Source organism: Prenolepis imparis, unplaced genomic scaffold, assembly GCF_030444845.1.
Source record: "Prenolepis imparis isolate NDT839.2.m4 unplaced genomic scaffold, iyPreImpa1.0 SCAF_6, whole genome shotgun sequence".
Classification (NCBI taxonomy): Eukaryota; Metazoa; Arthropoda; class Insecta; order Hymenoptera; family Formicidae; genus Prenolepis; species Prenolepis imparis.
In genome coordinates this window covers 12,157,452-12,182,248 of record NW_028141164.1, presented here as the reverse complement: position 1 = coordinate 12,182,248, position 24,797 = coordinate 12,157,452, and the positions used below count along the sequence as shown (strand labels likewise).

Sequence of the window (24,797 nt, the reverse complement as noted above, 5' to 3'; positions counted from 1 at the left end):
ATAATAGAAATCGATACTTTTTTACCGCTGACCCTATGCGACGCATCCTTAATTTATGTATAGCAAATGAAAAAGTTTGTACGCTGGTGTCTGCATGGTACCAAAAGATTCTGTAATCAATGTACTAATGAAATGTATAATCGATGAATTTTTGGCTCGTCTTTAAATAATAGAAATCGATACTTTTTTACCGCTGACCCTATGCGACGCATCCTTAATTTATGTATAGCAAATGAAAAAGTTTGTACGATGTTGTCTGCTTAGTACCAAAAGATTCTGTAATCAATGTACTATTTAAATGTACAATCGATGAATTTTTGGCTCGTCTTAATATATTAGGAATCGATACTTTTTTACCGCTGACCCTGTGCGACGCATCCTTAATTTATGTATAGCAAATGAAAAAGTTTATACGCTGTTGTCTGCTTGGTACCAAAAGATTCTGTAATCAATGTACTATTTAAATGTACAATCGATGAATTTTTGGCTCGTCTTAAAATATTAGAAATTGATACTTTTTTGACGCGGAGCCTGTGCGACGCATCCTTATTTTATGTTTATCGTAATAAAAAATTTGTACGCTGGTGTCTGCATGGTACCAAAAGATTCTGTAATCAATGTACTAATCAAATGTATAATCGATGAATTTTTGGCTCGTCTAAAAATATTAGAAATCGATACTTTTTTACCGCTGACCCTATGCGACGCATCCTTAATTTATGTATAGCATATGAAAAAGTTTGTACGCTGTTGTCTGCTTGGTACCAAAAGATTCTGTAATCAATGTACTATTTAAATGTACAATCGATGAATTTTTGGCTCGTCTTAAAATAATAGAAATTGATACTTTTTTGACGCGGACCCTGTGCGACGCATCCTTATTTTATGTTTATCGTATTAAAAAATTTGTACGCTGGTGTCTGCATGGTACCAAAAGATTCTGTAATCAATGTACTAATCAAATGTATAATCGATGAATTTTTGGCTCGTCTTTAAATAATAGAAATCGATACTTTTTTACCGCTGACCCTATGCGACGCATCCTTAATTTATGTATACCATATGAAAAAGTTTGTACGCTGTTGTCTGCTTGGTACCAAAAGATTCTGTAATCAATGTACTATTTAAATGAATAATCGATGAATTTTTGGCTCGTCTTAAAATATTAGAAATTGAAACTTTTTTACCGCTGACCCTATGCGACGCATCCTTAATTTATGTATAGCAAATGAAAAAGTTTGTACGCTGTTGTCTGCTTGGTACCAAAAAATTCTGTAATCAATGTACTGTTAATATTTATGCAATGGTCGAGAGAGATCAATACAAATTATAATAATATATAAAGATAATATACAAACAAAATTATTTTATATTAACTATAATTTTTAAAATTTCTAAATCTCTATATATTGAAAATTTTTAACTATTTTAATATATAAGCCTTATTGTTGAAACCATTATTGACATCGAATTATTATTGTAAACTTTGCTAAGTTCAAATTTCCCAAGTACATAAATTAAAAATAATTTAACTAAGGCACAAACGATAGTTGAAGTGATATACATATGTATATAAAAAAAAACATGCTTCTTTTATTAATTTATTTATGAGGTGTTGTATAGATATATTTTTATTTATATGTGTGTAAGAGAGGTTCTAAATCATTATCAAAGAACAGACATTTTTTTAAAAAAAATTTAATGGAAATCTCAATTATAAAAATATTTAACATAGAAAATTAGAAGTTTTGACACAATAAAGATTTTAGAATATAAATAGATAATCTATTTTTATTCAAGATAATTTAATAGCTGAAATGTTAAAATTTTCTGAATACTTATTGAAAAATAAATCGTTATCGAAAATATGTGACCAGAGTTAAGAAGTCCTATTACAGATAAATATATAAAAACTCCACAATAATTATGTTAAATATTCTAAAAATAACAGTATCAATAAGAATCAAATAAATCACATCGAGCGATGTCAAAGTGAACACATATACGCTTTACGATTAGTTACTATAATTTAGTATGCTTCGTGACATCTAAATTAAAGATAGAATTTGTTAAGATAATCTATTTGATAAATACATTGTGAATGATTACATGCAAAAATATCTATATTAATTACATTTTGCCTATTTATTGTCATAATTATCAATAAATGATGTTGCCTTCAGTTTCATCATTATTCCGTTTTCTCGTTAAATGATTCATATCTGCTGAAAATTCAGCGCGTGTTATTTATAATATATTCTTCACTTGTTTGTATCCATCCCCACTCGTCCCACAGCTCAGAAATCAGGTTTTTTAAATTGGAAATTTCGTTAATCACATACACTTTCTGCTTCATGAAAAAGTTAGTCTTAGCAACCTTTTCAATTGTATCATTGCGCCTCTGAAGGTTACACATTACAAAGAAAGTACATATTTCCTTAATCTTTTCCAGATGCATCATCGCGACGAACGCAAGATATTCGTTGTCCCTCTTCAATTCGTTTTCTTCGTCATGCGTTGTCAAGGGATTATACGGTTTTGTATGCATAACAATCGTTACGTTTTCATCTGGCTTGTCGTATCTCATGCTATGCATTTCAAGTTGATCATGAATTTTAATAAACTCCTTTTGATATATCGCTCTAACGGATGTCCTAAGATATTCGTTGTTCTTCCTCAGCTCGTTCTTTTCATCGATTATACTTGGCATATTAATCTTTTCCACGTCATCTGCTGCCACATTCGGATGCATAGTAATCTCCACATTTTCAATAGCCACATGGTATTTGTTTAAATATATTTGAAGTTTAGTATGAACTCTATTAATCTCTTCCTGATGCTTCATCGCGATGTACCGAAGATATTTGTTGTTCTTCATCAAAGTACTCTTTACATTATCATCGTTGTTCATATTGGATGTCTCGGTATCTTTCGTTTCCATATTCGTTGCCTCTCGCTCTATCTGAAGGTTAAAGTCTATTACTTTTTTATTTTGTTCTGAAGTCTTTTTTAATATTTTAATTCTCTGCATAATAAAATATCTATGCATAGCGATCTTAACTTCTTCATTTGGTATATTGTAATTATTGCAATACATTTGAAGTTGAACAAAAATTCTATTAATTTCTTTTTGATGTATCGTCTCGATAAACCAAAGATTTTTATTATCTATCATTAACTTGCTCTTCTCATAATCGATTTTACACGACATATTGGTCATTACGACCGATTGGTCAACGTCAACCGTTTTCTCTTTTGTTGTCATTCGCTCTCTCTCGAGCTTCAATTTCAATACTTTGTCTTTTAACTCCAAAAACTTGCTTGTCAGATTAATTTGGTGCATGAAGTATTCTATTTGCGTAGAAATCTTTACTTCGAATCTAATGGAACAAATTCTGTCGTGATTATATAAAATTTGATTATTAACTCTTCTAATCTCATCCTGATGCATTATCTCGATGAACTGAAGATGTTTGTTATTTCTCATCAGCTCGTTCTTTCTGTCAGTCATTCGTTGCTTCGTTAAGTCTACCTTTTCGAATTCCTCTGCAATTTCTTCTATTAATTGTTCAACAAACTTAATATTCTCTTTAGACTTTGTTTCATTTTCAGTGTTTTGTGAGGCAGTACTTGTGGATGCTGTATTACGTTGAATTTCTTCCGACAGATATTCCTTCGGATTTTTTTTATTTATGTTTGTCTGGAAATTTATGTTATATATTTCCGCAAATTCTTGCTGCATTAATGCAAAATTTTTTTTGATATGTTTGACTTCTTCTATTAATTGTAATAATGTATCCTGGTCAATATTTTCATACGTTTGACGTTCGAATAACTCATCCTGAAAATAATAAAATTCAGACTAAACAAATTGCTTTTTTATGTAATAGAGATAATTGTTTATTAAATTTCTTGTTAAAATATTATAGAATTTTATAATAGAATCTATTTCATTTGATTTGAAGCAAAAGTAATAAATTATTTAATTTAAACATGTTAGTATATACATAAAATTCACTATAATATTAAATTAATATCTATAAACTATTCATACAGGTAATATAAATAATAAAAAATCTATTTAATAAATGTATTTCAAGGTTAGGAAGATTATTTTCAAAAGTATTCGTTAATCATTACTTATTTTCGATATTAAAATGTAACTGTTATCATTATATATTTAACAATTTTAAAAAATGTAATGTCATCAATGTTATCATAATTCATTATTATCAATTTCAAAAAATAATTTGTTACTGTTACTCAAAAAAAAAAATGTCGTTACAATTTTCGTTACTTTTTTTAGCACTATTACAGAAAGCCAAGTTATATATAAAATACTCGCATGCATAAAATTTACATTTTTAAATAAATTTTTATATGAAATTATACTAAATCAATATAATTTTGATAAAAGTATTGCTATTAATATAAAAAAAACAATATAATTGATGTCATTATCGATATAAATTATATAATAATTTTAATAATTATTTCATATCTTGATATTTTAAAATAGAAAATACTTTCAGAAAACAAAACGTAAAGGAAACATTCTAGAAGCAAATCGCAGTATATATGGATACATGTATGTATTAATACTTATAAATTTACAAGTATATACTTTAAACTGTGAGTCTTATAATTTGCACAAACAAAGATTTTATCGCAACGAAAGTATACATCTCGTGTTCTTAAAATATAATGTTAAGAAATAAACGTTTCGTCGATTGAATTTTTTTCGGGTGAACATCATCACTATTACTTATTTTGATAACTATTCGTCATAAGAAAATCTCGAAATCCATCATTCATCCATGGCAGATTAACATTTAAACTGCAAAGCATTACATGCTTTGTCTTTTTATATTGAACTTTTAATTGTGTCTACCATGATTTCTTCATGAGTGATTATTTGATTTTAACTTTAATTTCTACTAGTTATGATTAAAAAATATTTTGGTGAGTGAAAAATTTTTCGATTTCGTTATAAGAAATCGTTAGAGATGTCCACCAGTACTTAATAATTTCAAGATATATTTTATTTTATGTTCGACTCTCAGACAAATTTCAACACTTTACGTAAACAGAATTCAGTCGACAAAACATTTGTTTTTTACATTATTCCTTAGATACATGTACGACATGTACATATTTTGTTGCGACATTTACCATTTATATAATTTTTTTGCATTAATTATAAGATCCGTGCTTTATTGTAAAAATATTTATCTTGTGAATTCATAAGTGTTAATATATGCATATCCAACCGCAATTTGTCTCAACAGCCTTTCTTTACGACTTTCTTGATGTTTTATTAGAAAATTTTTATTTCGAAAGAAAATTGTTTGATTTATTTTTTGACTTATTTCTATTATTTATATTCTAAAAATCCTTTTTCATTTTAATAATAAAAGATATAGGATATAATTTTATAAGAGTGAATTAATTAATCGAATAAAACTTTACCCAAAACACGTGATTAATCTCGCCCATCGTGATAGTGAAAGCTTCTTGTGCTCAGCCGACGAATTTTTAACAACGAGTGGCCTTTACACACAGTTTCGATATACACAAATGTTTAGAACAGCGAAAATATACACGTGGTGATCACAACACAAGCGACCCGACATTTAAGATTATTACTAAAGACAACCGCCTGTTTCAAATTAAAATTAACGCAAATTTACTATTCTTATTAAATTAATTTAATTAAATATATTAATGAGATAAATATTTGTATTAACAGCTGGTAATGACGATTTGATAAATGACTATTAGAATGAATTAAATACTCGTTCTAACTACAATTAATAATGATTAATAAAATTAAAAATAAATACGTATGTTTGTAAATGCGAATGTAACTGTACAATGTATGTGGAAGGTATATTTAGGAATTATTTTAATTTTATAATCACATATTATGTGAGAGAATGAAATTATTTTAATTTATTATGTTAACAGATAATATTACTGTAAAAACGTAAAATTAATTACTTTTGAACATTAATTTGTGCTTACAATAAAAATAATTTTATCACATTAATTTAAAAAAATATTTTTGTTATAATTTCATAAAATTTATTTCTTAAATTGTAAACAATCACTTAATTATTAATTCTAAAGATTAAATCATTTTCAAAGATTTATTACAACAATTTCAATTATTATAATAAATATGTTGCAGAATAATAATTTATAAATATATAAATATTATAAAAACGTAGGTATTGTTTTTCAGAGTATTTAAAAAAATTTTTAATCAGTAAGATATATAATTAAATCATATGATATTCTTTATGTGTATACAAAACGTTGCCGTTTTACATCAATTTATCCAATGGTCGAGAGAGATCAATACAAATAATAATAATATATAAAGCTAATATACAAAAAAAATTACTTTTTATTAACTCTAATTTTTAAAATTTCTAAATCTCTATATATTGAAAATTTTTAACTATTTTAATATATAAGCCTTATTGTTGAAACCATTATTGACGTCGAATTATTATTGTAAACTTTGCTAAGTTCAAATTTTCCAAGTACATAAATTAAAATAAATTTATCTAAGACACAAACGATAGTTGAAGTGATATATATAAAACATGCTTCTTTTATATATTCATTTATGAGGTGTTGTATAGATATATGTGTGTAAAGTTCTAAATCATTATCAAATAACAGACATCTCTTTAAGAAAATTTAAATGGAAATCTCAAATATAAAAATATTTAACATAGAAAATTAGAATCTTTGACACAATAAAGATTTTAAAATATAAGTAGATAATCTATTTATATTCAAGATAATTTAATAGCTGAAATGTTAAAATTTTCTGAATACTTATTGAAAAATAAATCGTTATCGAAAATATATGACCAGAGTTAAGAAGTTCTATTACAGAAAAATATATAAAAACTCCACAATAATTGTGTTAAATATTCTAAAAATAACAGTGTCAATAAGAATCAAATGAATCACATGGAGCGATGTCAAAGTGAACACATATACGCTTTACGATTAGTTACTATAATTTAGTATGCTTCGTGACATCTAAATTAAAGATAGAATTTGTTAAAATAATCTTTTTGATAAATACATTGTGAATAATTACAAAAATATCTATATTAATTACGTTTTGCCTATCTATTGTCCTAATTATCAATAAATAATTGCCTTCAGTTTCATCATTTTGCCGTTTTCTCGTTAAGTTATTCATATATGCTGAAAATTCAGCGCGTGTTATTTTTAACATATTGTTCAGATGTTTGTATCCATCCCCACTCGTCCCACAGCTCAGAAATCAGGTCTTTTAAATTGGAAATTTCGTTAGTCACATACACTTTCTGCTTCATGAAAAAGTTAGTCTTCGTAAGCTCTTCAATTGTAACATTGCATCTCTGATCGTTACACATTACAAAGAAAGCACATATTTCCTTAATCTTTTCCAGATGCATCATCGCGACGAACGCAAGATATTCGTTGTCCCTCTTCAGTTCGTTTTCTTCGTCATGCGTTGTCAAGGGAATATACGGTTTTGTATGCATAACAATCGTTACGTTTTTACTTGGCAAGTCATATCTGTTGCTATGTATTTCAAGTTGATCGTGAATTCTAATAAACTCCTTTTGATATATCGCTTTAACGGACCGAAGATATTCGATGTTCTTCCTCAACTCGTTCCTTTCATCGATTTCACTCGGCATATTAATCTTCTCAACGTCTGCTCCCACACTCGGATGCATTGCGAGCTTTACATTTTCAATAGCCAAATGGTATTTGTCGCAAAATACTTGAAGTTCAGTATAAACTCTATTAATCTCTTCCTGATGCTTCATCGCGATATATCGAAGATATTTGTTGTTCTTCATCAACGTACTCTTTACATTATTATTCTTCCTCGACACATTGGATGTCACAGTATCTTTCGTTTCCATATTCGTTGCCTCTCGCTCTATCTGAAGATTAAAGTCTATTACTTTTTTCTTTTGCTTCAAAATCTTTTTTAATTTTTCAATTCTCTGCATGATGAAATCTCTATGCGTAGCGATCTTGACTTCTTCATTTGGTATATTGTAATTATCGCAAAACATTTGAAGTTGAACAAAAATTCTATTAATCTCTTTCTGACGCATCGTCTCGACAAACCAAAGATATTTATTGTCTATCATTAACTTGCTCTTCTCATGAACGATTTTACACGACATCACGACCGATTGCTCAACGCCAACCGTTTTCCCCTCTGTTGTCATTCGCTCTCTCTCGAGCTTCAATTTCAATACTTCGTCTTCAAACTCCAAAAACTTGCTTGTCAGATTAATTTGGTGCATGAAGTATTCCATTTGCGTATAAATCTTTACTGTGTCTATAATGGAACAAATTCTGTCGTGATTCTGTACAATTTGATCACTAACTTTTCTAATCTCATCCTGATGCATTATCTCGATGAACTGAAGATGTTTGTCATTTCTCATCAGCTCGCCCTTTTTATCGTCGATCTCATTCGGCATACTGTCAGTCATTCGTTGTTTCGTTAAGTCTACCTTTTCCAATTTCTCTGTAATTTCTTCTTGTAATTGTTCCAAAAACTTAATATTCTCCTTAGACTTGGCATCATTTTCAGTGTTTTGTGTGGCAGTACTTGTGCAAGCTGTATTACGTTGAACTTCTTTCGACATAGCTTCTTCCGGTTTTTCTTGATTTATACCTGTCTGGAAATTGATGTTATAAATTTCCTCAAATTCTTGCTGGATTACTGAAAGATCCTTTTTCATATCTTTGACTTCTTTTATTAAATGTAATAATGTATCCTGGTCAATATTTTCATACGTTTGACTTTCGAATAACTCGTCCTGAAAATCATAGAATTCAAATTAAATAGATTGCTTTATTTATGTAGTACAAAAAATTATTTATTAGATTTCTTGTTATTATATTATAGAATTCTCTGTATCTATTTCATTTGATTTGAAGCAAAAATAATAAATTATTTAATTTATATATGTTAGTATATCCATAAAGTTCACTCTGATATTATGATAATATCTATGGAATATTCATACAGGTAATGTAAATTATAAAAAATCTGATAAATGTATTGTATTTCAAAGTTGAGAAAATTATTTTCAAAAGTAATCGTGGATCATTATTTATTATCAATCTTAAAATGTAATTGTTATCATTATTAATGTAACAATTTTAAAAAATGTAATGTCATTAATGTTATCATTATTTATTATTATGAATTTCAAAAAATAATTCGTTACTGTTACTAAAAGAGAAAAATTTCGTTACAATTTTCTTTACTTTTTTAACGCTGTTACAAAAACCAATTTATATATCAAATACTCGCATGCATAAAATTTACATTTTTAAATAAATTTTTATATGAAAATATACTAAATCAATATAATTTTGATAAAAATATTACTATTAATATAGAAAATATAAAAAACAATATAATTAATGTCATTACTCATATAAATTATATAATAATTTTAATAATTATTTTATAGCTTGCCATTTTATGATAGAAAAACACTTCTAGAAATAATACAAAATGTAAAAAAAAAATTCTTAAAGCAAATCGCAATATATGTAAATACGTGTATGTATTAATACTTATAAATTTACAAAGCACTTAATGTTACATTAAACTGGGAGTTCTATAATTTGCACAAAAATAGATTCTGTATATAAATTGAGTAGCAACGAAAATATCTCGTGTATCAAGGAATAACGTTAAGAAACCAACGTTTCGATCGTCGATTGAACACTTTTTGAGTGAACATCACTATTACTTTTTTTAATAACTGTTCTTCATAAGAAAATCTCGAAATCCATCACCTACCCGTGGCAGATTAGCATTTAAATTGCAAAGCGTTACATATTTTGCCTTTTCATGTTCAACTTTTGATTGTGTGTACCATAATTTCTCCATGAGTTGTTTGACATTGACTTTAATTTCATTTACTTAATTTCTGAAACAAATATTTTGATGAGAAAGGTATTTCGATCTTGTTATAAGAAACCCTTAGAGATGTCCACCAGCATTACTTTAAAATTTCAAGATATACTTTATTTTATGACCGATTACGACATATAAATTTCTACACATTACGTGAAAAGAATTTAGTCGACGAAACATTTGTATTTTACATTATTTCTTAAACACACGACATGTATAGGTTGCTGCGACTTACAAATTATATAATTTTTTTGCGCTAAATAAATCCGTGCTTTAATGTAATATTAAATTTCTTGTAAATTCATAAGTGTTAAAATATGCACATCCAACCGTAATTTGTCTCAACAGCTTTTCGTTATATCTTTCTTGATGTTTTACGAATGTTTTAGAATTTTTTAAAAGAAAATTGACTTTAAATTTCCTGACTTTCCATTATTTATATTCTAAAATCCTTTTTCAGTTTAATAAGATAGAAGATATAGAATGCAGTTTTATAAGGCTCTGAAGATTGAATTATTTAAACTAATAAAACCTTACCCAAAAGTCGTGATTAATCTCGCCCATCGCCATCGTGATAGTTGAAGATTCTTGTATTCAGCCAACAGATTTCTAACAACGAGTGTCCTTTACACACAGTTTCAAAACACGCGAATGCTCAGTAGAGCAACGAAAATAAACACGTGATGATTACAACTAGCGACTCGACAATCGAAATCATATACTAAAGACAACCGCCTGTTTCAAATTCAAAATAAATTTTATAATATATTAAAACTTACGCAAATTTGCGATAATTCTTACATTAATTTAATTAAATATATTAATAAGATAAATATTTGTACTAAGAGCAGGTAATGACAATTTAATAAATGATAGAATGAAACTAATACTTGTTCCAACTACAATTAACAATGATTAGTACAATTAAAAATAAATACGTACGTTTATAAATGCGCATGTTTAATACAAATATAAATACAATGTATGTGTAACATATATTTAGGAATTATTTTAATTTATTATGTTAAAACATTTAATATAGTACTGTAAAAACGTAAAATTAATTACTTTTGGACATTAATTTGTGCTTACAATAAAAATAAATTTATCGCATTATTTAAAAAAAAGATTTTTGTTAAAATTTTATAAAATATATTTCTTAAATGGTAAATAATCACTTAATTATTAATTATAAAGGTCAAATCATTTTCAAAGATTTATTACAATAATTTCAATTGTTATAATAAATATGTTACAAAATAATAATTTATAAATATATAAATATTATAAAAACGTACAGTTTTTTCGGACAGAGTATTTTTTTAAATCTTTAATCAGTAAGATATATAATTAAATCATATGATATTCTTTATGTGTAAACAAAGTGTTGCCGTGTTACATCAATTTATCCAATGGTCGAGAAAGATCAATACAAATAATAATAATATATAAAGATAATATACAAACAAAAGTATTTTTTATTAAATATTATTTATAAAATTTCTTAATCTCTATATATTGAAAATTTTTAACTTTTTTAATATGAAAAGCCTTATTGTTGAAACCATTATTGACATCGAATTATTATTGTAAACTTTGCTAGGTTCAAATTTTCCAAGTACATAAATTAAGAATAATTAAATTAAGGCACAAACGGTAGTTGAAGTGATACATATGAAACATGCGTCTTTTATATATTCATTTATGAGGTATTGTATATATATTTTTTTATTTATATGTGTGTAAGAGAGGTTCTAAATCATTATCAAAGAATAGATCTTTTTAAGAAAATTTAAATGGAAATCTCAATTATAAAAATATTTAGCATAGAAAATTAGAAGTTTTAGCACAATAACGATTTTAAAATATAAGTAGATAATCAATTTTTATTCAAGATAATTTAATAACTGAAATGTTAAAATTTTCTGAACACTAATAAGTGTTCAGAAAATTTTAACATTTCAGCTATTAAATTATCTTGAATAATTATTATGGAGTTTTCTATAGAAAAATAAATGGTTATCGAAAATATATGACCAGAGTTAAGTTCAGTTCTTATACAGATAAATATAAAAACTCCATAATAACTGTGTTAAATATTTAAAAAGAAACAGTATCAATAAGAATCAAATGAATCATATTGAGCTATGTCAAAGTGAACACATATATGCTTTACGATTACTATAATTTACTATAAGTTACTATAATTTAGTATGCTTCATGACATCTAAATTGAAAATAGAATTTGTTAAGATAATCTTTTTGATATATAATACATTGTGAATGATTACATGCAAAAATATCTACACTAATTACGTTTTGCCTATTTATTGTCCCGATTATCAATAAATGATTGTGTTTAATTTATTGTATTAGTGAAAGAGAAAACACTATGTCGCCTGCAGTTTCTTCATTTTGCCGTTTTCTCGTAAAGTTATTTATAAATGCTGGAAATTCAGCCCGTCTTACTTATAACTTATTGTTCACGTGTTTTTATCCATGTCAATTCATCCCACAGCTGAGAAATCACGTTTTTCAAACTGGAAATTTCGTTAGTCACATACACTTTCTGCTTCATGAAATAGTCATTCTTAGTCACATTTTTAATTCCATCAATGAATCTCTGCTGGCGATACATTCCAAAGGAAGCACATATTTCCTTAATCTTTTCCAGATGCATCATCGCGACGAACGCAAGATATTCGTTGTCTCTCTTAAGCTCGTTTTCTTCGTCATGCGTTTTCATAAGGTCATACGGTATAGTATGCATAACAATCGTTACGTTTTCACTTGGCATGTCGTATCTGTTGCTATATATTTCAAGTTGATCATGAATTTTAATAAACTCCTTTAGATATATCGCCCTAATGGACCGAAGATGTTCCATGTTACTCCTCAACTCGTTCCTTTCATCGATTTCACTCGGCATATTAATCTTCTCAACGTCTGCTCCCACACTCGGATGCATTGCGAGCTTTACATTTTCAATAGCCAAATGGTATTTGTCGCAAAATACTTGAAGTTCAGTATAAACTCTATTAATCTCTTCCTGATGCTTCATCGCGATATATCGAAGATATTTGTTGTTCTTCATCAACGTACTCTTTACATTATCCTCTTTGCTTGACATATTGGATGTCTCGGTATCTTTGGTTTCCATATTCGTAGCCTCTCCCTCTATCTGAAGGTTAAAATCTATCACTTTTAGCTTTGAAACATGTTTTATTAATTTAATTCTCTTCATGATGAAATCTCTATGCGTAGCAATATTTTCTTCTTCATTTGGTATATTGTAATTATCGCAATACATTTGAAGTTGAACAAAAATTTTATTAATATCTTTCTGATGTATCTTCTCGACAAACCAAAGATATTTATTGTCTATCATTAACTTGCTCTTCTCAGGATCGATTTTACATGACATATTGGTCATCATGACCGATTGGTCAACGCCAACCATTTTCTCTTCTGTTGTCATTCGCTCTCTCTCGAGCTTCAGTTTCAATACCTCGTCTTCAAACTCTAAAAACTTGCTTGTCAAATTAATTTTATGCATAAAGTGTTCTATTTGCATAGAAACCTGCACTTCGTATCTCAAGGAACGAAATCTGCTTTGATTTTTTGAAATTTGACTATTAACTTTTCTAATCTTATCCTGATGCATTATCTCGATGAACTGAAGATGTTTGTCATTTCTCATTAGCTCGCTCTTTTCATCGATCTCACTCGGCGTATTATCAATCATTCGTTGCTTCGTTAAATCTATAATTTCCAATTCTTTTGTAATTTCTTCCTTCAGTTGTTCAGAAGACTTAACGTTCTGAGACTTGCCATCGTTTTCAGTGTTTCGTTGTGTGGCAGTACTTGTGCATGTTGTATTACATTGAATTTCTTTCGACATACCTTCCTTCGGTTTTTCTTGATTTATGCCTGTCTGGAAATTGATGTTATAAATTTCCTCAAATTCTTGCTGCATTACTGAAAGATCCTTTTTCATATCTTCGACTTCTTTTATTAAATATAATAATGTATCCTGGTCAATATTCTTTTGACGTTTAAATATCTCGTCCTAAAAATCATAGAATTCAAATTAAATAGATTTTGCTTTATTTATGTAGTAAAAAAAATTATTTATTACATTTCTTGTTATTATATTATACAGTTCTCTAGAGTCTATATATATTTCATTTGATTTGAAGCAAAAATAATAAATTATTTAATTTATATATGTTAGTATATCCATATAATTCACTATGATATTATGATAATATCTATGTAATATTCATACAGGTAATGTAAATTATAAAATATCTGATAAATGTATTGTATTTCAAGGTTGAGAAGATTATTTTCAAAAGTAATTGTTGATCATTACTTATTATCAATTTTAAAGTGTAACTGTTATTATTTATGTAACAATTTTAAAAAATGTAATGTCATCAATGTTATCATTATTTTTTATTATCAATATCAAAAAATATATTGTTACTCAAAGAGAAAAATGTCGTTACAATTTTCATCACTTTTTTAACGCTGTTACAAAGCCAAATTATATATAAAACTCGCGTGCATAAAATTTAAATTTTTTAATAAATTTTTATGTGAAAATATACTAAATCAATATAATTTTGATAAAAATATTGCTATATTAATATAAAAAAATATAAGAAACAATATAATTGATGTCTTTATCGATATAAATTATATAATAATTTTAATAGTTATTTTATATCTTGATATTTTATAATAGAAAAACACTTCTAGAAATGAAACAAAACGTAAAAAAAAATTCTAGTGCAAATCGCAATATATGTGGGTACGTGTGTCGTGTATGTATTAATACTTATAAATTTACAAAGCACTTAATGTGACTGAAACATTAAACTGTGAGTTTTATAATTTGCGCAAAAATGGATTCTGTAAATTAAGTTGCAACAAAAATATACATGTCGTGTAAAAAATAATGTAAAAAAGAAATGTTTTCTCTACTAAATACTTTTCACGTAAAGTATAGAAATGTGTCTGTGGTAATTTATATAATTTCGTTTGCGCTAATTATAAGATCTGTGCTTGATTGTAATATTGAATTTCTTGTAAATTTTTATAAGTTTCAAAATACGCACATCCAACCGCAATTTATATCAACAGCCTTTCGTTATGTCTTTCTTGATGATTTAAGAATGTTTTAGAATTTTTTTTTTTTTAATATTCACTTTAAATTTCCTGATTTATTTCTATTATTTATATTTTAAAATCCTTTTTCAGTTTAATAAAATAGAAGATATAGAATGCAGTTTTATAAGAATCTGAAGATTGAATTATTTAAACTAATAAAACCTTACCCAAAAGTCGTGATTAATCTCGCCCATCGTGATAGTGGAAGATTCTTGTATTCAGCCAACAGATTTCTAACAACGAGTGTCCTTTACAAACAGTTTCAACACACGAATGCTCAGTAGAGCAACGAAAATAAACACGTGATGATTACAACTAGCGACTCGACAATCGAGATCATGTACTAAAGACAACCGCCTGTTTCAAATTCAAAATAAATTTTATAATATATTAAAACTCACGCAAATTTGCGATACTTCTTACATTAATTTAATTAAATATATTAATAAGATAAATATTTGTACTAAGAGCAGGTAATGACAATTTAATAAATGATAGAATGAAATTAATACTCGTTCCAACTACAATTAACGATGATTAGTAAAATGAAAAATAAATACGTACGTTTATAAATGAATATATTCAATGCAAATGTAAATATATAATATATGTTTAACGTATTTAGGAATTATTTTAATTTTATAATTACATGAGAGAATAAAATTGTTTCAATTTATTATCCGAACAATTAATATAATATTACTGTAAAAACATAAAACTAATTTTTGGACTAATTTCTGCTTACAATAAGAATAAATTTATCGCATTTATAAAAAGTTTTTTCTTCAAAGCACTTCAAAATTTATTTATTAAATAGTAAATGATTTCTTAATTATTAATTATAAGGGTTAATTAAATCATTTTCAAAAATTTATTATAGTAATTTTAATTATTTATAATAAGTATACAATAATAACATATAAATATTATAAGATTATATAGTTTTTTATCAGAGTTTTTTTTTTAAATCTTTGAGTAAAATATAATTAAATCATATGGCGTTCTTTATGTGTGTACAAAGGGTTGCTGTATTTCATCAATTTACCCAACGCTTGAGAAATCAATACAAACAAAAATAATATGTGAAGATAATATACAAACAAAATTACATTATTAACTATTATTTTTAAATTAAAATTTTTTTTTAATTTTATAGATTCTACATTGCAACTTTTTAACTTTAATAAGAAAAACCTTATTATGTTAGAGTTTTTATTGACATTGAATTACTATTGTAATCTTCGTTAAGTTCAAATTATCCAAGTACATAATTTAAGGATAATTTTACTAAAGCACATCGATAGTTAAAGTCAGATAAAATTTGTTACAATATAATTCTGATCGCTTTCTTTCTTGCATTAGATGAGTACTAATTGTAAGCATTTTTTTACGGTTTTTCAAATATCGTATAACTTCGCATTTACCTAAAAATTCATTTATAAATATTTATAAATATAATACATGCTACTTTTACATATGTGTGAATGTGTATACATATATTTTCATTTATACGTAAAGATTCTAATAAATCATTTAAAAGTATAAACATTTTTAAAGAAAATTTAATGTCTAATTTAATTATAAAAATATTTAGCATTAAAAATTAGAAGTTTTGGTACACCAAAGATTTCAAAAAATAAATAGATAATATTATATCAATTTTCAAGATATTTTAATGTCTAAATTATTTTGTGTTAAAATTTTTTGAACACTTATTGGAAAATAAATGATTATCGAAATTATATGATCACAGTTAAGTTAAGTTCTATTACAGATAAAGGCATAAAAACTTCAGAATAAATGTATTAGATATGTTAAAAGAAAACAGCATCAATATGAGTCAAATAGATCACATTGAGTGATGTCAAAGTGAATATACGCTTTACGATTAGTTACTTTAATTTAGTATGCTTGGTGACATCTAAATTAACGATATAGAATTTGTTAAGAATTGTTAAGAATTTGTTAATCATTTTGATATAAAATAATTTGCGAGTGACATGCAATATTATCTATTTATTACGTCCTGTCTATTTATTTTTCTAATTATCAAAGTCATGAACGTATGTCTTTGATTTTTTGCATTAATGAGAAAAATTCGCATCGTATGTCCTTATTCATTGTACTTTTTTCATACTTTCTTATCATTTCCAACTCTTTCTTCAGCATTAATATGTGGTTTTGTATTAAAAAAATTTCTTGACTCAAAGGAAATTGCGGCTTCATAAAACCGTAACTCTTAGCAACCTCTTCAAATGTAAATCTATTGCAATGCAATTCAAAGAAAACACATATTTCCCTAATCTTTTCCAGATGCGTCATCGCGACGAACGCAAAATATTCGTTGTCCATAATCAGCTCGTTTTCAACGTCATGCGTTTTCATAAAGATATACGATTTCGTATGCATAAAAATCGTTTCAATTACGTTTTCATCTGGCATATGGTATCTGTCGCGATACATTTGGAGTTGATTATAAATTCTAATAAACTCTTCTTCATATTTCGCTCCAACAGACCGAAGATATTCGTTGTTCTTTTTCAGCTTACTACTTTCATCGATATCGGTCTTTTCATCTCCATTCGCTCCCACATTTGGATGCATAATAGCCTTTACTTCTTCAATTTCTTTATTATATCTGTTGCAGAACATTTGAAGTTGAGTATAAACACTCTTAATCTCTTTCTGATGTTTCATCGCGATGTACCGAAGATAGTTGTTCTTTTTCATCAGCGTACTCTTTACATTATCGATTTTACTCGTCATATTGGATGTTTCGGCATCCTTCCTTTCCACATTCGTTGTCTCTTGATCTATCTGAAGGTTAAAGTCCATTATTTCTTCTTTCAGATCTAAAGTCTTTTTTACTTTTTCAATTCTTTGCAGGATGAAATCTCTATGCGTAGCGATCTTTACTTCTTCATTTGGTATATTGTATATGTCGCAATATATTTGAAAATGAGCAAATATTTTATTAATCTCTTTCTGCTGTATCGTCTCGACAAACCAAAGATATTTATTGTCTATCATTAGTTTGCTCTTTTCATGATCGATTTTACACGACATCACGGCCGACTCAACGCTACCCATTTTCCCCTCTGTTGTCATTCGCTCTCTCTCGAGCTTCAATTTCAATACTTCGTCTTCAAACTCCAAAAACTTGCTTATCAGATTAATTTGGTGCATGAAGTATTCCGTTTGCACAGCGATCCGCACTTCATCTCTTATGGAATAGTATCTCTTGCCATAATATATAATTTCGAATATAACTCTTCTAATCTCATGCTGATGCATTATCTCGACGCACTGAAGATATTTGTTATAGCTCATCATCGCTCTCTTTTCATCGTCGATCTCACTCGGCGTGTTGTCAGTCATTCGTTGTTTCGTTAAATCTATCTTTTCCAATTTCTCTGTAATTTCTTCTTGTAATTGTTCCAAAAACTCAATGTTCTCCTTAGACTTGGCATCATTTTCAGTGTTTTGTTGTGTGGCAGTACTTGTGCATGCTGTATTACGTTGAACTTCTTCCGACATATCTTCGTTGGGTTTTTCTTGTTCTATGACTCTCTGGAAACTTGTGTTATATATTTCGTCAAATTCTTGCTGCATTACTGAGAAATCATTTTTCATATTCTCGACCAGTTTGATTAAATCTAATAATGTATTGTGGTCAATATTTTCATACGTTTGTTGTTTGAATAACTCGTTCTGAAAACCATAGAATTAATTAGACTGCGTACTTTATGTAGTAGTAGAGAGAAATTTTGTTAGATTCTTTGTTAGAATTTTCTAATAGAAATCTGATTTATTTAATTTAAAGCAAAATAATATATTACTTAAAAATAATATATTTACTTAATTTATGTTAGAGTTTATTTATCCATAAAACTCACTGTGATATTTTTAAGATGAAATCATAGAATTCAGACTAATTAGATTGCTTTCTTTATGTAATAGAAAAAATTTTCTATTAGATTACTCTTGTTATCATACTACTAGAATTCTCTAATAGAATTTATTTTATTCTATTTAAAGCAAAATAATATATTTATTTATTCATTTTATATTAGTATATTTATTCATAAAACTAAAACTATACATGATATTTTTAAGATAATATATGAATTTATCACACGGGTGATAAAAATTATTTAAAAACTAATAAATGTATTGATTGGGAAGGTTATATTTAAAAATAATTCGTTAGCATCTATTATATAGATATAAAGAATTTCGCCTAATTATGTTCGTGCAACGAAATTATCTCATTATTTCGTCGTATGTCTGACTTAATCTAAACTTAACTCCTTGAATGCGTAATGAGTATAATTTACAGTGTATCTTATACATACATATTGTATATATTATATATATATAAAGAATTTCGCCTAATTATTTTCGTGCATGAAATTATCTCATCATTTCATCCTATGTCTGACTTAATCTAAACTTAACTCCTTGAATGCGTAATGAGTATAATTTCCAGTGTATCTTGTACTTTTATATATATATACATATACACTGGAATAAGTACGACGAAATGATGAGATAATTTCGTTGCATGAAAATAATTAGGCGAGAAATTCTTTATATCTATATTATATATATATACATATATATTATCCGCCAGTATATATATATATATATATATATATATATACTGTGGACCCTGAGGGGGGGGGGGGTTAAAGTGCAAGGAGGGTCTCCCCTTGCAAATTAAAAGAAACAGTTTTGCTGAATTTGTTTAAAAAATATAAATAAAGAAAAACAAACATTAAAAAGCTATCGACGTCGTTGATCCTGGAATAAAAGCTAACTTATTTTACAATAATAACAAGACACTTAATGGTACATTAAATTTGTGGGTCTTATAATATGCGCAAAAATAATTCTGTATTTGTGAGTCGCAACAAAAATATACAAGTTGTGTGCTACGAAATAACGTTAAAAAACTAACGTTTTGATCATCGATTGAACTCTTTTCGAGTAGACATCTTCACTATTAATTTTTTTGGTAACTGTTCGTCATAATAAAGTCTCGAAATTCATCACCCACTTATTGCAGACATACATAACATTTAAATTACAAAGCGTTACATGTTTTGCCTTTTCGTATTTAACTTTTGACTGTGTTTATCATGATTTTTTTATAGGTGAGTTTGACTATTCAACTTATTCCTCCCACAAGTTCTAGAATATTTTGGTGAGTGAGAGATTTCGATCATGTTATGACGAACTGTTTGAAATGCCGACGAGCAGTATCTTAATTTCGAGAGATATTTTATTTTTTGACAGACACTATCATTAACAATTTTTACACTTTATGTGAAAAGAATTTAGCTGAAATCACCAAACGCTTTTTTTTACATTATTCCTTAAACACACATGTGTATACTTTGTTACGACTTACAATTTATATAATTTTTTGCGCTAACTTGCCGCAATGTGCTTCAACAGCCTTTATTACTTGATATTTTTATAGAAAAAAATTTTTTTAAGTAAATTTTATATTGCAAAAGTTTTTTTTTTAATATTTAACTCTACATTCTATAAGAATAAATAAAATCTTTTTTCGTTTTTCCCCTATTATAATTTGATTTTCTTTTCGTGGTCTTTTAACTTGATTTAAATTCTGATGTTTTACGCTAATTTATAATTTATAGTTTATAATTTATTTTTAAATTTGTTTTGATTATCCAATAATTTATATGTTATTGTTTAGCTTAAAATAAAAATTGTTAAATTATGTTGACGTTGTTTATTCATTTTTAATGTACCGTAATATTTTTATATGTCTTTATTTACCCAGAAATCATGTCACCCGAAATAAATATTTTGGTGAGAGAAATATTTCGATCTTGTTATAAAAAAAACCTTAGAGATGTCCACCAGCATTACCTTAACAATTTCAAGATATTTTTTATTTTATTACCGATTACCACAGACAAATTTCTACACTTTATATGTGAAAAGAATTCAATCGACAAAACATTTGTTTTTCACATTATTTCTTAGACACACGACATGTATATTTTGCTGCGACTTACAATTTATATAATTTCTTTCGCGCTAATTATAAGATCCGTGCTTTATTGCAATATTAAATTTCTTGTAAATTCATAAGTGTTAATACATGCACATCCAACCGTAATTTGTCTCAACAGCCTTTCGTTATGTCTTTCTTCATGTTTTAAGAATGTTTTAAAATTTTTTTTTAAAGAAAATTGACTTTAAATTTCCTGACTTATTTCTATTATTTATATACTAAAATCCTTTTTTAGTTTAATAAAATAGAACATATAGAATGCAGTTTTATAAGGGGGGATCTGGAGATTGAATTAATTAAACTAATAAAACCTTACCCAAAAGTCGTGATTAATCTCGCCCATCGCCATCGTGATAGTGGAAGATTCTTGTATTCAGCCAACAGATTTCTAACAACGAGTGTCCTTTACAAACAGTTTCAACACACGAATGCTCAGTAGAGCAACGAAAATAAACACGTGATGATTACAACTAGCGACTCGACAATCGAGATCATGTACTAAAGACAACCGCCTGTTTCAAATTCAAAATAAATTTTATAATATATTAAAATTCACTCAAATTTGCGATAATTCTTACATTAATTTAATTAAATATATTAATAAGATAAATATTTGTACTAAGAGCAGGTAATGATGATTTAATAAATGATTATTCGAATGAAATGAATACTCGTTCAGCTACAATTAATGATAATTAGTGAAATTAAAAATAAATACGTATGTTTGTAAATGCGAATGTTCAATGTTAATATAAATATGCAATGTATGTGTAACATATATTTGGAAATTATTTTAATTTTCACATTTTGTGAGAGAATAAAATTATTTCAATTTTTTTATGTTAATAATTAATATGATATTACAGTAAAAATATAAAACTGATTGTATTTGAACATTAATTTGTGCTTACAATAAAAATATTAATTCATCGCATTATTTAAAAAGAAATTCTTTTTATTAAGATATTTAAAAATTTTTTTCTTAAATAGTACATAATCTTTTAATTATTAATTATAAAGGACAAATCAGTTTCAAAAATTTTGTATAATAATTTTAATAATTATAATAAATATGTATAAAATAATAATATTATAAAAATATATAAATATTATAAAAATATATAATTTTTTCATCAGACAGAGTAATTTTTTAAAAAACCTTTAATCAATAAGATATAATTAAATCATATGGTATTCTTTATGTGTGTACAAAGCGTTGTGGTTTTTCATCAATTTATCCAATGGTCGAGAGCTCAATATAAATAATATTAATATATAAAGACAATATACATACAAAATTATTTTTTATTAACTATTAATTCAAAAATTCTTAATCTCTATATTTAAATTTTTCAACATTATTAATACGAAAAGCCTCATTATTAAAACCATTATTGAGATCGAATTATTATTGTAATCTTTGTTAAGTTCCCAAGTACATTAGTTAAGAAAAATTAAACTAAGGTACAGCGATAGTTAAAGTCAGATATAAATATAGTACATGCTGTTTTTATAAAAAAACAATATATATATACATATATATAAGTGTGTATACATATATTTTTATTTATATGTATATAAGGTTCTAAATCATTTTCAAAGAACAGACATCTTTTTAAGAAAATTTAAGTGGCAAACTTAATTATAAGAATATTTAACATTAAAAATTAGAAGTTTCTGGCATAATAAAGATTTCAGAATATAAATAGATACTATTATTATATATCAATTTTCATTCAAGATATTTTAACTGCTAAATTATTTTGTGTTAAAATTTTTTAAACACTTATTGGAAAATAAATGGTTATTGAAATTATATGATCAGAGCTAAGTTCTATATTACAGATAAATGTATAAAAACTTCATAATAATTGTGTTAAATAAGTTAAAAGAAACAGTATCAATAAGAATCAAATGGATCACATTGAGCAATGTCAAAGTGAACACATATATTACGTTTTACGATTAGTTACTATAATTTAGTATGCTTCGTGACATCTAAATTAAAGAAAGAATTTGTTAAAATACTTTTATATAATAAATTGTAAATAAATACATGCAAAAATATCTAATAACATTTTTTATCAGTTTCTTCATTTTGCCGTTTTCATTCTAGTCTAAGATTTATATATCCTCAAAATTCAGTGCGCTGAATTCTTATTTGTTATATATTTATCACACATTTTTATTATGCCCAACTCCTCCCGCATCTTGTCGTTTATTGTAAAAATTTCATTAGTCACAAACAATTTCAGCTTCATGAAATCGTCATTCGCAACAATCATCTCAATTGTTTCATCGAATCTATTGCGATACATTCCAAAGGAAACACATATTTCCTTAATCTTCTCCAGATGTATCATCGCAACGAACGCAAGATATTCGTTGTCCCTCTTAAGCTCGTTCTCTTCGTCATGCGTTTTCATAGGGTCATTCGGTATCATATGCATAACAATCGTTACGTTTTCATTTGGCATATCGTATTTGTCGCTATACATTTGAAGTTGAGCATAAATTCTAATAAACTCTTCTTGATATTTCGTTCTTACAGACCGAAGATATTCGTTGTTCTTCCTCAGCTCGTCTTTTTCGTCGATCGGCATATAAGTCTTCTCAACGTCATCAGCTCCTACGTTCGGATGCACAACGATATTTTCTTTTTCAATTGCCTTATTGTATTCACCGCAAAACATTTCAAGTTGTGCATAAACTCTATTAATCTCTTCCTGATGCTTCATTGCGATGTACCGAAGACATTTGTTGTTCTTCATCAACGTATTCTTTACATTATCATCCTTGCTCGAAACATTGGATGTCTCGGCGTCTTTCGTTTCCATATTCGTTGCGTCTTGCTCTATCTGGAGGTTAAAGTCGATTACTATTCTTTTCAGCTTTGAAATCAGTTTAAATATTTTAATTCTCTGCATGATGAAGTCTCTATACGTAGCAATATTTTCTTCTTCATTTGGCATATTGTATATGTCGCGATACATTTGAAGTTGAACAAAAATTCTATTAATTTCTTTCTGGCGTATTGTCCCGACAAACCGAAGATATTTATTGTCTATCATTAGTTTGCTCTTTTCATAATCGATTTTACACGACATATTGGTCATCTCGACGTCAACCGTTTCCATTTTTGTTGTCATTTGCTCTCTCTTAAGCTTAAATTTCAACACTTTGTCTTCAAATTCCAAAAATTTGCGTATCAAATTAATTTGATGCATGACGTATTCTATTTGCATAGGAATACATCGGCTTTTGTCTCTCGTGAAACAGTATCTGTCGTAATAATTTTTAATTTGAGCAATAACTCTTCTAATCTCATCCTGATGCATTATTTCGACGAATTGAAGATATTTGTAATCTTTCATCAGCTCGTTCTTTTCATCGTTGATCTCACTCGGCATATTATCAGTCATTCGTTGCTTCGTTAAATCTATCTTTTCCAATTCCTCTGTAATTTCTTCCTTCAATTGTTCCAAAAACTTAATACTCTTCTTAGATTTGGCATCTTCTTCAAGGTTTTGTTGTGTGGCAGTAGTTGCACATGCTATATTACAAATTTCTTCCTTCGGTTTTTTTTGTTCTATGACTTTT

The 24,797-nt window shown here is 26.9% G+C and overlaps 3 protein-coding genes across 3 annotated transcripts; all 3 read right to left on the bottom strand.

Annotated features, from left to right (window-relative positions):
• Positions 1–6,212: 6,212 nt before the first annotated feature.
• On the bottom strand, positions 6,213–10,605 carry LOC145937091 (uncharacterized). Its single transcript, XM_083039943.1, has 2 exons — positions 10,511–10,605; positions 6,213–8,858 (listed from the first exon to the last, which is right to left on the bottom strand). Exons 1-2 carry the CDS (start codon positions 10,541–10,543, stop codon positions 7,239–7,241), a joined length of 1,653 nt encoding a protein of 550 aa, XP_082896069.1. The 5' UTR covers positions 10,544–10,605; the 3' UTR covers positions 6,213–7,238.
• A 1,655-nt stretch (positions 10,606–12,260) lies between these two features.
• On the bottom strand, positions 12,261–15,406 carry LOC145937369 (uncharacterized). The gene is made up of 2 exons (XM_083040384.1): positions 15,316–15,406; positions 12,261–14,042 (listed from the first exon to the last, which is right to left on the bottom strand). The coding sequence occupies exons 1-2, from the start codon at positions 15,340–15,342 to the stop codon at positions 12,450–12,452; spliced, it is 1,620 nt and encodes a 539-aa protein (XP_082896510.1). The 5' UTR covers positions 15,343–15,406; the 3' UTR covers positions 12,261–12,449.
• Positions 15,407–17,064: 1,658 nt separating this feature from the next.
• LOC145937367 (uncharacterized) lies at positions 17,065–21,613 on the bottom strand. The gene is made up of 2 exons (XM_083040380.1): positions 21,514–21,613; positions 17,065–18,859 (listed from the first exon to the last, which is right to left on the bottom strand). The coding sequence occupies exons 1-2, from the start codon at positions 21,544–21,546 to the stop codon at positions 17,204–17,206; spliced, it is 1,689 nt and encodes a 562-aa protein (XP_082896506.1). The 5' UTR covers positions 21,547–21,613; the 3' UTR covers positions 17,065–17,203.
• Between the last annotated feature and the right edge of the window lie 3,184 nt (positions 21,614–24,797).

Excerpts from the sequence above, each read along its gene's own strand:
- LOC145937091 (XM_083039943.1), bottom strand. The coding sequence starts at position 10,543 with ATGGCGATGGGCGAGATTAATCACGACTTTTGG. Across the intron at positions 8,859-10,510 it reads AGATTAATCACGACTTTTGG|GACGAGTTATTCGAAAGTCA; the intron begins GTAAGGTTTTAT and ends TATGATTTTCAG.
- LOC145937369 (XM_083040384.1), bottom strand. The coding sequence starts at position 15,342 with ATGGGCGAGATTAATCACGACTTTTGG. Across the intron at positions 14,043-15,315 it reads AGATTAATCACGACTTTTGG|GACGAGATATTTAAACGTCA; the intron begins GTAAGGTTTTAT and ends TATGATTTTTAG.
- LOC145937367 (XM_083040380.1), bottom strand. The coding sequence starts at position 21,546 with ATGGCGATGGGCGAGATTAATCACGACTTTTGG. Across the intron at positions 18,860-21,513 it reads AGATTAATCACGACTTTTGG|AACGAGTTATTCAAACAACA; the intron begins GTAAGGTTTTAT and ends TATGGTTTTCAG.